This window comes from Pseudorasbora parva, chromosome 5, assembly GCF_024679245.1.
Source record: "Pseudorasbora parva isolate DD20220531a chromosome 5, ASM2467924v1, whole genome shotgun sequence".
In the NCBI taxonomy this organism is placed as follows: domain Eukaryota; kingdom Metazoa; phylum Chordata; class Actinopteri; order Cypriniformes; family Gobionidae; genus Pseudorasbora; species Pseudorasbora parva.
In genome coordinates this window covers 49,125,615-49,142,260 of record NC_090176.1, presented here as the reverse complement: position 1 = coordinate 49,142,260, position 16,646 = coordinate 49,125,615, and the positions used below count along the sequence as shown (strand labels likewise).

The window sequence follows — 16,646 nt, the reverse complement described above, 5'->3', positions numbered from 1 at the left end:
CGCTTTGGCATCTCTGTATTCCCGCTCCGTTTCGTGGCGATTCAGAGCGAGCTGAAATCACAGCCCATGCTGGCCTGTACATCTAAACGTGGGGTGTTCGCGGGATGAGGTGTTGATACAGCTTGGGCGCTTCAGAAAGTCGATTTTGAGCTCTGCTCTGCATTTTTTCCGGTTGCAGATAGAAAGATTAAAACATTTCTCTATGAATTATTCAGTATTACAGGCTGGCAGTCCTAGTTTCATAGAAAATATTGGAGAACATGTATTAATACTACAAAGTTGTAGTTAGAAATTGGGTTTGACCCTGAATTATGGCCGATTTTTTTTAAATTCACTTTCAGTTCTTGCAAGATGTTTATTTTGGCTTCTAGACGTAGCTACACATAAGAAGCATAACAAGTTTCTGTGTAAATCATTTGTAAAATCCATTCTTGCGTGAATTGTGAATAATTGTTTTGGGAATGGTTTACTCAGAAAAGGGTTGTGCTGGTGTTAGTGTCAGAGTTTCAGGACGAGAGAGAGTCAGTGGAGGAGGTCTGGAACATGTTGCCAGCGGCTGATGTTGGTTTGTTGATGTAGAGGAGTGTGTTTGGCCTGTGTGACCCGCTAACCGTGTGATTAATGCTCTCCTGACTTTGAAGTTTGTGAAGACTTTTGTCAGAAAGAATTAGTTCAGAAAGAGTGCAATGATGCTGAGAACAGCTGTTTAGAGACACATGTGCACACATACAGTGAGCGCCACACGCTTGACACCCTTCTCAACATCTGCCTGCTTTACTTTCATTTAGACCTCGGAATAAACAGCCTTTGAGGATTTGTGATGTTATGATGACAATGAAAATGATCTGTCTATCTATCTGTCTGTCTGTCTGTTCATCAGTCTGTGTTTATCTGTTTATCCATCTGTCTGTCCATCTGTCTATCATCCATCTCTGTCTGTTCATCTGTCTGTTCGTCCATCTGTCTGTCCGTCCATCTGTCTGTCCGTCCATCCGTCTATCATCCATCTCTGTCTGTTCATCTGTCTGTTCGTCCATCTGTCTGTTCGTCCATCTGTCTGTCCGTCCATCCGTCTATCATCCATCTGTCTGTCTGTTCATCTGTCTGTTCGTCCATCTGTCTGTCCGTCCATCCGTCTATCATCCATCTGTCTGTCTGTTCATCTGTCTGTGTTTATCTATCGATCAATCTGTCTGTCCATCTGTCTATCATCCATCTGTCTGTCTGTCTGTTCATCTGTCTGTCTGTCCGTCCGTCCATCTATCATCCATCTGTCTGTCTGTTCATCTGTCTGTGTTTATCTATCTATCCATCTGTCTGTCCATCTGTCTATCATCCATCTGTCTGTCTGTTCATCTGTCTGTCTGTCCATCAGTCCATCTATCATCCATCTGTCTGTCTGTTCATCTGTCTGTGTTTATCTATCTATCCATCTGTCTGTCCATCTGTCTATCATCCATCTGTCTGTCTGTTCATCTGTCTGTCTGTCCGTCCGTCCGTCTATCATCCATCTGTCTGTCTGTTCATCTGTCTGTGTTTATCTATCTATCCATCTGTCTGTCCATCTGTCTATCATCCATCTGTCTGTCTGTTCATCTTTCTGTGTTTATCTATCTATCTCTCTTTTCATCTGTCTATCGTCCATCTGTCTGTCCATCTGTCTATCATTCATCTGTCTGTCTGTCCATCTGTCTATCATTCATCTGTCTGTCTGTTCATCTGTCTATCGTCCATCTGTCCAATCATAAGTCTGTCCGTCTGTCTTTCATTCATCTGTCTGTAATCATATGTCTATCATCTATCTGTCTGTCTGTCCATCCGTCTATCATCCATCTGTCTGCCTGTTCATCTGTCTATCATCCAACCGTTTAGTGTTCATCTATCTATCATCCATCTGTCTGTCTGTTCATCTGTCTGTCCATCTGTCTATCATCCATCTGTCAGTCTGGTCATCTGTCTATCCATCTGTCTATCATCCATTTGTCTGTCCGTTTATCTGATCATCAAGTTCATTGTATAAGCATGTCTGTGTGCGTGTGCAAGCACTGACACGACACATGCAGCTGTTGTCACGCGTGTTATTTTGTAATAAACTCAGGAGCCGAAATTAAACCCACAGATTCATCCATCCCCCTCACATCACTGAACAAACACATGCATGATTTCAGACACTCATTTATCTCTATTGATTCAGCGCTTCAGTTTTCTACATTGTGGGTGTGTTTGTCTATTCATTGTTTATTTTTTTAAATTTTTAATTAGAATAAAAAAGGCAGCGTTATTAGCATGCAGACACTGATCCACACCGACATCCATCCCGATGCTGTGTGTGTTTGTAATGGTCAGTTTTTAATGAGGTTGTGAGGGATGAAACGGGCTAATGCTCATTAGCAGCATACTAAATGTGGCGTGAAACGGCGGTCAGGTGAATGTGTTGATAAGGTCAGTGATGACTCATCAGTAATATCACAGCACAGACACGAGTTATGATGGTCCTCTGATATTGGCTTCTATCGTCCATCTCACCCCTTTCTTTTTCTGACCGTTTTCATTTACATGCTCTCATGTTTGCCACTCTTCATCCTTGCCTTTTTCAGGGGATGTGTGAAGATTTTGACCTTATATTATTTGTAACACCTCTGATGCTGCAGATTAGCACTGACCACAGTGATTAACAAAGTATTAATGGCTTGATTGGTTGGTTGGTTGGTTGGTTGGTTGGTAGGGTAGGTAGGTAGGTGGATGTTTGGATGGATGGATGGATGGGTAGGTGGATGGATGATGGGATGGGTAGATGGATGAATGGATGGTGGGGTTGATGGATAGATGGGTGGATGGGTGGGTGGATGGATGGGTGGGTGGGTGGGTGTTGGATGGATGGATGGGTGGGTGGATGGATGAGAGGGTGGGTGGTGGATGGATGGATGGATGGGTGGATGGGTCGATGGGTGGGTGGGTGTTGGATGGATGGATAGGTAGGTGGATGGGTGGTGGGATGGGTAGATGGATGGATGGGTGGGTGGGTGGGTGTTGGATGGATGGATGGGTGGGTGGGTGGATGGATGAGAGGGTGGGTGGTGGATGGATGGATGGATGGATGGATGGATGGATGGATGGATGGGTGGATGGGTCGATGGGTGGGTGGGTGTTGGATGGATGGATAGGTAGGTGGATGGATGGTGGGATGGGTAGATGGATGGATGGGTGGGTGGGTGGGTGTTGGATGGATGGATGGATGGGTTGGTAGGTGGGTGGGTGGATAGAAGGAATTGGTGGATGGATGGATGGATGAATGGGTGGTAGATAGGAACAGCCTCTATGACGGTATATATACACATACTCACTAATAGCTGCATAAATAGCTAAATTAAAATGTATGAATACATGATGCATGCATACATTATATACTCACACATTACTTTAGTATAGTTCAGATACTATTAAAATTTGCATTAATATTGTCCCTATTCACCTTAATTTTATTGACATTTTGTGTAAGTTTTTTTTTTTTTTTTTTTTTTTTACTTTAGTTTTAGTTTTTTTATATGGGTATATAGATTTTATAGATTTTTATTTCAGTTTTAGTACAAGTTAAACTAAATGAAAATAAGAAATGTTGCCTTGGCAATTTGCTAAAATAAAGTATGTATTTTTATCATTTATTTTAGTTTAAGTTTATATTATTTAAATGAACTAAAATGGTTAAGGTTTTAATTTTAGTTAACTATAATAACCTTGATTATATATATATAAATATATAATTATTATATATAAAAAGCATAACTGAAGATTAGTATAGCTGCCAGTCATAAAATAATATAGTATTTATTTTATAATAATGTTTATTTATTTATTGCCATTTTGATAATGGCAATGCGATATGACCAAAAAAAAAAAATACTATCACGTTTTTTTATCAATATTGAAGTATTAATCTCTACTTAAACATATACTTGTCTTATTGACGATATTTGCAGGCACCATGTCTTTGCATAAATTTTACGTGACGACTTTGGTTATTTCTTTAGGCCTTTTTGAACTCTTTTCATATGTTGTGCAGTTTGCAAAAACCTTCATTTTTAAGTTTTATTCACCTGTGCCATTTTTTTTCAATGTAAACATGCGTTAGTCGGATGTCTTCAACCGTTGTGTTTTCAACCCCAAATCGTGTTTTGTGTGAATGTTTTGCCCCAACTTGACTTAAATGACCTGGCTCTGATAAATCATCTCTCCTGAGTCCATTATATTCCCAAACCACGGATGTTTTTTTGTTTTTGTTTTTTGGACCACTTTGTTGTGTTCATGCTATCTGCGGTTTAGATATCACACATGCTCACATTGCAAATTTAATTCCGATTAATCGCACAGCCCTCATTTTGATTACCTCATTTAAAATGTGATCTATTTAAGCAGGATTACTTTGTGCAATTTACACATCAATAATAATAATTTCAAAATAGCGTGTCGTGTCCCAAACAATTTAAGATGGTGAACAACTTGAGGTTGGGGCGGCAGTGGCTCAGCCAGAAGGTTGGTGGTTAAATCCCCGGTTTCACCTGACCAAGTGTCGAGGTGTCCATGAGCAAGACACCTAACCCCAGCTGCTGCCGACGAGCTGGATGGCGCCTTACATCAGGGGTTTTCAAACTGGGGTCCGGGGACCCCCAGCGGTCCTCCAGAAGGCTCTAAGGGGTCCCAAGAAAATTTCAGGGAATAAAAAGACAAAGCAAAAATGGATAAACTTTTTCATCTTCTAAATGTTTTTCTCCTTTCTTGCCATATATATACTTTACAGAATTGTATATGTTTGTCTTGTACCTTTTTTTCTCTCCCTTTATCTCACTCACTGGGGCTGTAAGGCAGAATTCTTAATGCAGTATGAAAGCTTGTTTACATGCATTTATTGTGAAAGTTGCTTATACAAATCATTTTTATTGAAAATGTTCTTCAGGTTTATTTATCCAACATGAAATATAGCCAGTTTAAGTTTGGAAACAATATGTTGTATTTGTAATGTCACACTTACTGTGACGTACTGTTTTTTTTTTTCATAAAGACAAATATAGAGATGGATTTTAGGAAAGGGGTCATAAAGGTTCTTCAAAGTTGGGGGTCCTTGGCATCATAAGGTTTGAAAACCCCTGCCTTACATGGCTGACATCGCCGTGGGTGTGTGGATGGGTGAATGTGAGGTAAAAATGTAAAGCGCTTTAGATGGCCATAGGGTCTGTTGTAAGCGCTATGTAAATGCAGTCCATTTACCATTTGTTTGTCACAAATGTTCTCTGTACTATTGATTTGAATTATAGGTGCACTATGCAACTTTACATCCACTGGAGGGTGCTTATTCAAAACAAATACGTAGTTTGATGACGCCAAGTGTGAGCGCAGCATCTTGGGACATGTGGTCTTCACCTCACAGCTGGTGGGAAATAGGACTCGGCCAGAAATCACGTTCATACATGCGGTTATTAACGTTACTGTAAAGCAGAGCAGGAGCGAGTGTTGTGGAGCTGAGCGCGGCTGCTGGAGCGATTGTTAAACAAACACACGGCTCGCGAGCAGCCGAGCACCGGGACTTTTATTATGACGGGACGGGACACAGTCGCCGAGCGCGCTCACTATTTCCGCTTTTCCGGTCATGATTATAAGGTAAAGCAGCTCTGTTTATGATGTTATGACGTTACTCTGTGCGTTCGCTCAGTGCTGCTGTGACATGTTCACACTGCTAAGAGAAAAGCGCTTCTGCAGAATAAATCCGAGAGTAACGCAGATATGACCCAATTGACAGGTGACTCCCTCAAACGCTTTGCTGACACGTCCCAGTCCTTAGTTAAAATAGCAATTTTCTCACAAATTACAAATAGTTGGAAACATTTGGGATATTGTAAGTACTCAAATGAACAAAATATATAACACTGTCCTAGTGGGTTTTTGATATTTTACTTCAAAAATACTACATAGTGCACCTTTAAATCAGAATCGCTTTCAATGAATGAATCAGAATTATATGTGCAAATCTTTTTTAAGTTGTCATCTGGTCTCTGTTTCTCTCGCTCAGCCACCATCACCAGCTCCTCAGAGAATGACGACCGCAGCGGCTCCAGTCTGGAGTGGGGTAAGGAGGGCAGTATAAGGAGCAGCGGCCAGCATGTACTGGCACAGACGGCCACACGGGCAGACACATGCTCTCCGGTGGCCGAGGAAGAAGCGTCAACGTCCGGGACAGAGCTACGGATCCTCTCCGTGGCTAAGAAGACTTCTGAGGGACCCGTCCATTATCCCACACAAAACACGTCCAGTCTGATGATGCCTCGGCCCAACTCAGTCGCAGGTAAGAGATCAAAACAACAGCTGATTGAATTTACCATCAGGGTTGTCCCTGATTCCTGAGGTGATGACTGACTCATGACTGCTGGAATGAAGGGAGGCAGAGGCTCATGGGAAGACATTGCCACCGTTTAGGAGAGTGTGTTGTAGATTGTGAGGGAGCACATTATCAGGACACACATTCTTTCTCCTGTTGCTCCTTGAGGAAGCAGATACGTCAGGCAGCTGTTGCATGCGTGTGTGTGTGTGTGTGTGTGTGTTATTTGTTGGCTGGCTTCTGTCTTTAGCATCAGATCCACATTCCTCAGGCTGGTCCGACTGATCACGTGATCTTTCCCACTTCTCTGTCAGTTGGGTGAATCTCACAAAAACATGTTGTATTTCACACCGAAATCAAGAGAAAGAAATAAGACATTTTTGAGTGTTAGTGAAATGTGGCCTGGACATGTTGTTTCATGATTATGATTTTATTTTGCTTTGGCTTGTAGTTCTCTCAGAACCTAACGCTGATGTTTTGATGTCTGCAGAAGCTGGTGGTGTTGTGAGAGATAAATCTGTGTGTTTGGTTTTGGTTTATTGTGGTGTGTGTGTGTGTGTGTGTGTACGTTGCAGAAACACTTCTCATAAAAAGCCGGCAGTCATTAAACTGAGCGAGTCGACGTGAAACAATAAAAACCCGGTTGGCATCATAAAGCATGTGCAGTTGTCAAGGTTAGAGTATGTTTTCTTTAGACAGTTGAGTGTGTGTGTGTGTGCGCGTCTTCACATTTTCATTTTGTACACCTGCTTGCTTTTACTCATTTCACACCCTGTTTGGCCTCAGCGAATAAAGCATTAATCTTTACTGAGTGTTTGATAGATCAGTAACCTCACTGCTTTCACAGCTGCCGATGTGTTGTTACCACACACAAAAACACACAAACACACACACACACACACACACACACACACACAAGTCTGGTTCATTATCTTTGTGGGTTACTCTACATAGACGTAATGGTTTTTATACCATACAAACTGTACATTCTATCCCCCTACACTGCCCCTGCCCCTAAACCTACCCGTCACACACACATACATACCGCCCCTGCCCCTAAACCTACCCATCACACACACATACACACTGCCCCTGCCCCTAAACCTACCCGTCACACACAAATACACACTGCCCCTGCCCCTAAACCTACCCATCACACACACATACACACTGCCCCTGCCCCTAAACCTACCCATCACACACACATACACACTGCCCCTGCCCCTGCCCCTGCCCCTAAACCTACCCATCACACACACATACACACTGCCCCTGCCCCTGCCCCTAAACCTACCCATCACACACACATACACACTGCCCCTGCCCCTGCCCCTAAACCTACCCATCACAAGAAACATTCTGCAGTTTTACTTTCTCAGAAAAACTCATCCTGTATGATTTATAAGCATTTTGAAAAGTGGGGACTGCTGGCTGGTCCCCACAATGTAGGTGATCTCAGGTTTTACTATCCTTATGGGGACATTTGGTCCCCACAATGTAATATTATCAAGAGCACATACACGCACACACGAACGCACGCACGCACACACACACGTACAATACATCTACAGATGGGGCAATACATTAAAGGGACAATACCTTAATGACTCAATTAAGAAATCTATAAATCAAAACAAAGACAAAATTTAAATGTTGTTATATGAACAAGCCATAAGTTGTCATAATGATTTAAGCCTTAAGTAAAACATAACAGTTTTTGATTCATTTTGAGTTAGTCAGAAACCAATTCAAATGATTCAGTCAGTGAATAAATCATTAGATAATTTCCAATGGTACTCAGTATTGATTCTGTTTAGATGAAGCGCTGACAGAGTTCAGATTTTAATGTGATGTTCTATCAGCAGATTTTTTTTCTAAATAAAAACCGTTTACTAAGAACCACTTACAGTCCTCATTCAAATATTCCTTACTCTCTCCAGCTGATACTAAAAGAGTAAGGACTATTTGAATGAGGACATATTTGTATGATGTTCCCTTGTCCAGTCATAAAGCTGGTTTGGCCCCTGACAATATGGGGTTATAGTTATGCAGTGTTGCTGTTGGTTTTCCGAGTCTAAAACAGCTTGAGCAAGTGCTTTTTCAAATGCAAATATATTTCAGCGTTGGACAGGGGTCAGTATGGGCACCCTGACTGTTCTGCAGCTATGCCGCCCCAGACGCAAAAAAACTGAGATGCTCTGTGTATTCTGACACCTTTCTATCAGAACCAACATTAACTTCTTGAGCAGTTTGAGCTCCAGTAGTTCGTCTGTTTGATCGGACCACACGGGCCAGCCTTCACTCCTCACGTGCATCAATGAGCTTTGGCCGCCCATGACCCTGTGGCCGGTTCTCCACTGTTCCTTCCTTGGAGCACTTTTGATAGATACTGACCACTGCAGACCGGGAACAGCCCACAAGAGCTGCAGTTTTGGAGATGCTCTGACCCAGTCGTCTAGCCCAGTGGTTCCCAACCACATTCCTGGAGCCCCCCTAACACTACACATTTTGCATATCTCCTTTGACTGACACACCCATTTCAGGTCTTTGAGTCACTACTAATGAGCTGATGACCTGAATCAGGTGTGTTTGATTGAGGAGACATGCAAAACGTGCTGTGTTAGGGGGGCTCCAGGAATGTGGTTGGGAACCACTGGTCTAGCCATCACCAGTTGGCTCTTGTCAAACTCGCTCAAATCCTTACGCTTGCCCATTTTTCCTGCTTCTAACACATCAACTTTGAGAACAAAATGTTCACTTGCTGCCTAATATATCCCACCCACTAACAGGAGCCATGATGAAGAGATAATCAGTGTTATTCACTTCACCTGTCAGTGGTCATAATGTTATACTGAGTATATAATAATAATTTAAAAAATCAGCTATTGCTTTTGTGTAGATTAACATGTGCTTGCAAACCATAGTAATAACCGATTTGTTCCGATTTGTGTTTTTTTCAGTGTATTCAACCAGTTCTCAAATTAGCATTTATTAATGTATTTGTTGGATTGAAAAAGTCTGTTCCCAGTAATCAGTCACAAATGTCTAGAAAGTTCATTGACAATGATTGTTAAAAATGTGTGACCATTCCACACTTTTTAGAAAAAAGTCTACAAAAGTTCCAAAATGTCTCAGATTGATGTAAAGGGATTAAATAATTAAAGAATTAAAAAGGCTTTAAGGAAATAAAGAAACAAATTTAGGCTGGTAAAAGTTCCAGGATTATAGTTCATGAAGTAGGCCTAATCAATGTAAACTATTTGCATATAATATATGTTTTGCACACATTCACTCTTGTATGTCTAATATGTAAAAAAGCTAAACGGTTCTTATCTCATCACATTGTTATGAATTACACGAATCATGTAAATCATAGTATCTTTTCAATTCAAAACAGTGAAATTTCATAAAAATATTGAGTAGTTTGAAGCACTGGAAATTACTGTTGGTCACTGATCGTAAAACAGTTGTCAAATAGTAAATGTTTTGCTACGTGCATCTTACCCAAGCGTCAACCTCTCTCAGTTTCTGTTGAAGCCAATACAGAAGTGACATAAACTACAATTCATCAACTGGCCACTAGAGACAGGCTCCAGAAGGATGCAGAATCTCATTGAGCCTCATGTTAAAATGCCCAACTTTACAGCAGAAAAACACATGTTTACAGCCTGGTGCAAATTGTGGTTTTGGTCTATACGGCTAATTTTGCCCTTCATGACAACTGTGAGTGGGGTGAATTTTTTTATAACATTCGTTACATTATATGAAGCCTTAAAGTTCTGCATAATTAAGGGTGTGGCCACTTTGATTGACAGGTGGATAGCCATTTATCCGCTGTCTGTTAATCATTACGTCACCTCAGCTCCGCCCACGTCCCGCCTCTTTGCCCATTTTCTGTTATCCGGGTGTGACGAGCTAGATGGCAACGGCCAGCTCATCTCTACTTTACACTTCAGAACGGCTCTTCCGAATCTTATGGGTGACGTCACGGACACTACGTCCATATTTTATTATAGTCTATGGTCTTACCACAAACTCTTTCACACGTACTCTTTCACTGCTAAAACTCAAGTATTGCAATGAAATTTGCACTCGTTTTCTGTGAACAATAAGCCCGCCTTCTTTGGTTTGATTGTCTCATTCTGACATCTGACTGCGCTGTTAGACCGCTGAAGCAGACCAGTCTAAAATGTAGCATTTCAAGTTTTTTATTTTTTATTTTTAAATGTCCCCCTTATTGTCATGGCCCTGGACTTTGATACTGAACCTAAGCTTTTTGTGGCTGTTCACACTGGAAATGCATTCCATTTGCACTATATTTTAATTATTGGCCTTTTTGGAGCTTGACAGCATAAAGTTTGGAACGTCATGATGGTGAATAAATAATGACAGAACAGCCTAGTTTTGTTTGTGATCTGTCCCTTTAAGTGTTCTGGAGTAAATGGTGCTGTCAGTGGAGATGCTGCTTTAGTCATGTCTGTCTGAGATACTCAACCTCAGTGAATAATCATTCCGCTTAATTTCTGAGACCGAACTTCATTTGTGTCCAGGCAACCAATCCATTTACTGGACAGCTCATTAAGACCACACTGAACTCTCTCTCCTCTCGCTCTCGTAGAAAACAAAGACCCCATTTTAACCGCTCATATTAGAATGAGTCACAAATCTCGCTCATGTCAATCCACGAAGGCTCTGCTGCTGCGTCGCAGAAATCTCAAATATGTGGCAGGTTTTTTTACATACGAATTTTCATCTTACAGACGAGAAAGTAAGGGCACACACCAAAAATATTTTTAAATGTGTGCCAAACTCATCTCTGTAATGTAGAGCAAGGCGATAGATTAGTTTTGCAAATTATTCCTTGTCACATGTCTCACAAGTGTGACAGCGCATACACTCTGCAACACTTCTTGCATTGATGCATTTTAAATGTTTTAAAATGTAATTTATAATGCCATTTAAGAGTTGCATTCTCACCATCACCACAAGGGGAGGTGTGGATATTAGCATTAAAGGGGACATCGGATGTCCCTTTTTAAAAGATGTAAAATAAATTTAGTTTATGAAAATGTATAAAATGTTTATGGCGTAAGCAAGAGTTTTAGCGTCTATGATTTAAACTTCAATAGAAGAAACAATAGTAGAGTTGGTGCGTTTGATTCAATTCTCTGATTCATTTCAAAACTCTCCATTTGGAGAATTTAATGATTAATTGAAGATCTGTTGTGGGGTGGGCGGTATACAATTAGAGACAATTAACCAGTAGAAATTTGTCAACCGGTAGAGATTTTGGACTATTGTCTTTATCGGTTCTACTCACTATGGTAAATGGTAAATGGACTGCATTTATATAGCGCTTTTAACAGACCCTATGGCCATCCAAAGCGCTTTACATTTTTGCCTCACATTCACCCATTCATACACCGACGGCGATGTCAGCCATGTAAGGCGCCATCCAGCTCGTCAGGAGCAGCTGGGGTTAGGTGTCTTGCTCATGGACACCTCGACACTTGGTCAGGTGGAACCGGGGATCGAACCACCAACCTTTCGGTTTGTAGACAACCTACATGAACCACTGAGCCACTGCCGCCCCTAACTAGACGTTTCTGTGCTGCACGTTCATGAAAGCTTATTGTTTACATGTGTTTTTAGGCATTTAGGTTTAAAAACAGAGGATTTAAACCATCAAGTGCAATTAGCAGTGAAAGCAAACTCATGTCAGTATATGTGCGCGCTGTCTGAGAGACGTACAAAATGAAGCCGGGGCACATAGAACGCGAGAGAACTCAACTGGGGGCTTTTTGCTGCCTAATTAGACTTTAATGGTTAAATCCACATGGCTATGTATCAAAGTGACCATGTATTTGTAAGTAAACAGAGTCATTTATGTCAAAGAGTCATTTATGTCTTAAGTCAATGTAAACAGTTGAGAAAGAACTGAGAAATTGAGAAAGAAAATGCACAAGTATATTGGATCTGTGCAACCGGTCTTAAAGTGACAGTGTCCAAATTCTCCTGATGTATCGTCATCGTGAAATAAATTGTCTCAAATTGTGATATAAGATTTTTGTCATATCAACCATCCCTAATCTTCTATTTGTTTGTTTGTTATGGGGATATCTCTGAGCATATAAATCAATATTGATGTCACATGTTTTCATATAGTGTTAATAAATGTTCATATTTGTCGAAAAAAGAAGAAGTTTTTTTTTGTTCTCTTCTGCTCACCAAGTCGGCATTTATATGATCAAAATACAGTAAAAACATTAATGTTGTGAAATATTATTACAATCTAAAATATTTTATATCGTAATGTATTGTAAAGTGTAAATTATTCTGAAAAGCTGAATTTGTTATCATTATTCCATTCTTCAGTGTCACATGATCCTTCAGAAATCATTCTAATATGATGATTTGATGCTCCAGAAACATCAATGTTGAGAACAGTTTCGTCTTAAAAATATTTTATTCAGGATTCTTTGATGAATATTAAGTTCAAAAGAACAGTATTTTTTGCAATATCATACATTTCTTTACTGTCACTTTTGTTCAATTTAATGCATCTTTTCTGAATAATAATTTAAAAAAAGATCTTACCCACTTAAAACTTTCGGATGGTAGTGTATTATATGGTAGTGTCTGGGTTAGTTTAAAACTAAGTTTAATATCTAACATCAGGGGTTTTTAAAGCAATAAAAGTTATAGTTATTCTTGCCTTTGCAAACAGCACTAATAAGCTTAAACAGTGAATACACACACCACCTGCTGGCACTACATGAGTTTAATTAGACTCGAGAAAGCAAAGAGCTCAAGCTAATTAAGCTGATTTGCTATTTAATATGTGGAAAATGAAAAACTAAGTGTCTTTTACAGCAGGAGAACACGGTAGCTGGACATGTTGCCACATGTATCCTCGCAAACAAACATGCACATATTCAGTCAAACAAAAGCCAGTTCTGTGTTACGTCCGGTCTTGCTGGTAGGTCTTTTGATTCTGTTCGATCGCCCTCTTAATGCCCGCGAGCCTCCAAAAAAAAACGGACATAAATCTATAATTGTATTATCGCACAGCAGGGCACGTCTGCAGAACGTCTCTCCTCACCTTCTGCACGTCAAGGGTGCTTACCGTCTGAAATACAGCCGCAGAAGCAGCTGACGTCATACCATTTATGTTCAAAAATTAAGAAAAAGTGCTGTTGGACGATAGGAATATTTAAAGATTCTTCATGCAGATTAGTTGTCACATTTATTTCTACAGCGCTTTATATAATACAGATTGTTCCAAAGGAGCTTCACAGTATTAATAAAGAAGTCATTAGTGTCATCATTCAGCTCAATTCAGTTCAAGTTTTGTTTGTCATCTGATCGTGTCAGTGCAGCAAAACTGATAACACTGAATATTAAGTGTCCTTTAAAGGGGCCATGAACTGAAAATTAAGATTTTCCTTGAGCTTTTGACAAAAGAGGTCACCATACTATAAGAATATTCTGTAAATTTAAGAACTGAAAACTTACTTGTTAGTCCAAAAACAGCCCAGGAAACAAATGTGCCTTTAAATCAGCACTAGGTAACTTTTAATATATTTTTATAATATATAGACTTTTGTGATGATAAATCGACTTACAATAGGTTGAATGACACGTCTGCCATAGCCTGATGGGGTCTGTATCGTTTTTAATCGTATTTTTAAACTTCGGGTTTCGGGTAGTAACCCGAGAACAAAAAGAACTACAAAATTCGACTACTTTACGGCATATACGTCACTTCCACCAACACACACACTTCCTTACATTCGGACGTGGAGCCCAACTATCGTTTGTTTGCCAGTCATGTCAAAGCAGCACAGAAAAATAAGAAAGAAAAGGTTTTGTTGGAGAAAAGCAATAAGAGGGAACGAAAAAGTGATGGGATTAAAGGCAGGACGAGGATCTACACTGGACCAGCGTTTGCTCGTCGGCGTGAGCTGAAGGAGGCGTGCCCGACCGATGCTGACTTGGCTGTCATGCTTGCTATGTTTATTACCTACCACTCAAACATTGAATTGAAGTATCATAGATTCTGTAAAACGGTAACAGTAGATAGACTAGGCGACTATAATGACGCTGGCTTGTAAACGAGAGCATCGCGATCATTTTTACATTTTTTTACATATTTACATTGTGTTTGCACTGTTAGTTATGATGAAAGCATTCGTTAGTGTGCAGAAATCGCATTACAATGACGAGATCACATCATTCATGCGCTCCACATGTCTGTGATCGGCTACAATGATCATCACTGCAACCTTTCAAGCCACCATTTAAACATAATGCCATAGATCTAAATATAATGCTGTCATCAGCACCTTTCGCGATTAGTTAACCTTGAGAGCTGTAAAAGTTTTCAAGAGAGATCCACAAGTAATACTATGTTAAAATGATGTAAAAATCATACTAACATTATAAGTACAAAAAAAAGATGCAGTTTATGACCCCTTTAAAACTCTTTAAGCTGATAGAAAACATGTCTGCCGAGTTCCAGAAAGTATACAAATAAAAAAAGAGCTTCTAAAATGTATCCTTTTTTTTTTTTGGTGAAGTACTTCTTTAAGGCTGAACTTTGAGTAATGAAATGTAAATGCTGTGTTAAAGATCAGGGCTGTCTGGTTGAATGAATGCAGAAGTGAAGGGTTTGCAAGGGTCTTTACATATCAAACCCTATGTCGCTCCTCACAGGACTTGTATTGATATGAGGCATCAGTTAGTAAGCATCTATGCCTATGTCCTTCCCTCTCTTTCACTTTTACACTCTCTCTTTCTCAGAAGATGAAGAGGCCAAGGCAGATGGTGTTTCAGCGAGAGATAAAATTCTGCCGTTCTTCTTCTTTGCTCTGTGGTCTTCGGAGACTCGGCAGAAGCGCATGCTTAAGATTTCATCTGCTGTGCAGAGGCATCATTCCAGAAACTTTAGAGCGTCCTTAATCCATCCGTCCAGATGGTTCCGCCGCGCTGCACACATGGGCCGGCCACAATTCACAATTTAAGAACTGGCCTCCATTCAGTTCATCAGAGTGAATTTGAATTGAATTAAATTGAATTGGTCACGTCGCACAGGATTTTAAAGTGGAGTTATAATTGGAAGGACAGGAAGAGGAATTTACTAAATTACAATTAAAAGAAGTTCAACACAGTCACGCAACAGAGGAATTTCATTAATACAACATTAGTGACAATCAACTCTACTGATTAGGCTTATTTTTTAAGTTAATTTCACCACTGTCTACTATTAGTATGGTATAGGGACTCCTTTTGTGGCCAATAAAGCATCAATTTGTCTTGGGAATGCCAGATACAAGTCACAGTGGCCTGAGGGATTCTGAGCCGTTCCTCGTCCAGAACAGTGGCCGGGTCACTGTGTGATGCTAGAAAAAACGTTTTCTCACTCACTCCTCTAAAATACCCCAAAGTGGCTAAAAAATATTCAGATCTGGTGACTGTGGAGGCTATAGGAGATGGTCAACTTCCCTTTCATGTTCATCACACCACTCTGTCCCTAGTTTTGTGGTGTTTATTTGTGTAATACACCACTAATACACCACCTTCAGGGTACAAAGTTAGAAGCATTAGGTGTCACATGGTCCTCCAGAGAATGGTTCGGAAGTCCTTGGCAGTGACACTCCCATCAAGCACAGTAGGGAATGCCATGATATTGCAGCCCAAATCATCACTGATTGACCATAACTCCCACAGATGTGGGAAAGACAGTGAAGGGTGGACTCATCAGAGAACAATATAGCTTTCACATTGTCCACAGCCCAAGATTTGCACTGTTGGCACCAATTAAGCCCGCTTTTGGCATTGGTACAAGTGACCAAAAGTTTGGCAATAGCAGCCCCACCGTGAATATTGTCTTAGTGAAAGAAAAAAAATGGTTTTATGTTTATTTTTGGATGCAATACAGGTTGGTATCCAGACAGCCCTTTCAGAGTTAAATTTACATTTATTCATTGTGCAGACACTTATATCCAAAGCGATATACAAATAAGGAATACAGCAAGAAGATTCATCTGGAAGATTGTTGCCTCAGCTCAAATTAAGAAACTTTTTTTAAAACCCTGTTCTCAATTTAGGGACACATCAAGCCTCAGTTCTCCTGCAGTTCTCTGAGTGAGCTCACAGTACGTCACATGTACAGGTGGCCGGTCTTGAGCAGTGATCCCTTGTGTGGTGTTTTGTGGACTCAGAGTTTGGGTTGGGTTTGTGGGTAAATGTCTCGCTCTGTGGCTGTGGCTGCTGTCCC

The 16,646-nt window shown here is 40.4% G+C and overlaps 1 protein-coding gene across 2 annotated transcripts in view; it reads left to right on the top strand.

Annotated features, from left to right (window-relative positions):
- The window catches only part of tanc1b (tetratricopeptide repeat, ankyrin repeat and coiled-coil containing 1b), a 237,498-nt gene that overhangs the window by 123,999 nt on the left and 96,853 nt on the right, over positions 1 to 16,646 (top strand). For both annotated transcript variants that reach the window (XM_067444607.1, XM_067444606.1), the window contains exon 7: positions 6,062 to 6,334. In XM_067444607.1, the coding sequence (XP_067300708.1) occupies positions 6,062 to 6,334 (273 nt within the window). The remainder of the gene's footprint in view (positions 1 to 6,061; positions 6,335 to 16,646) is intronic.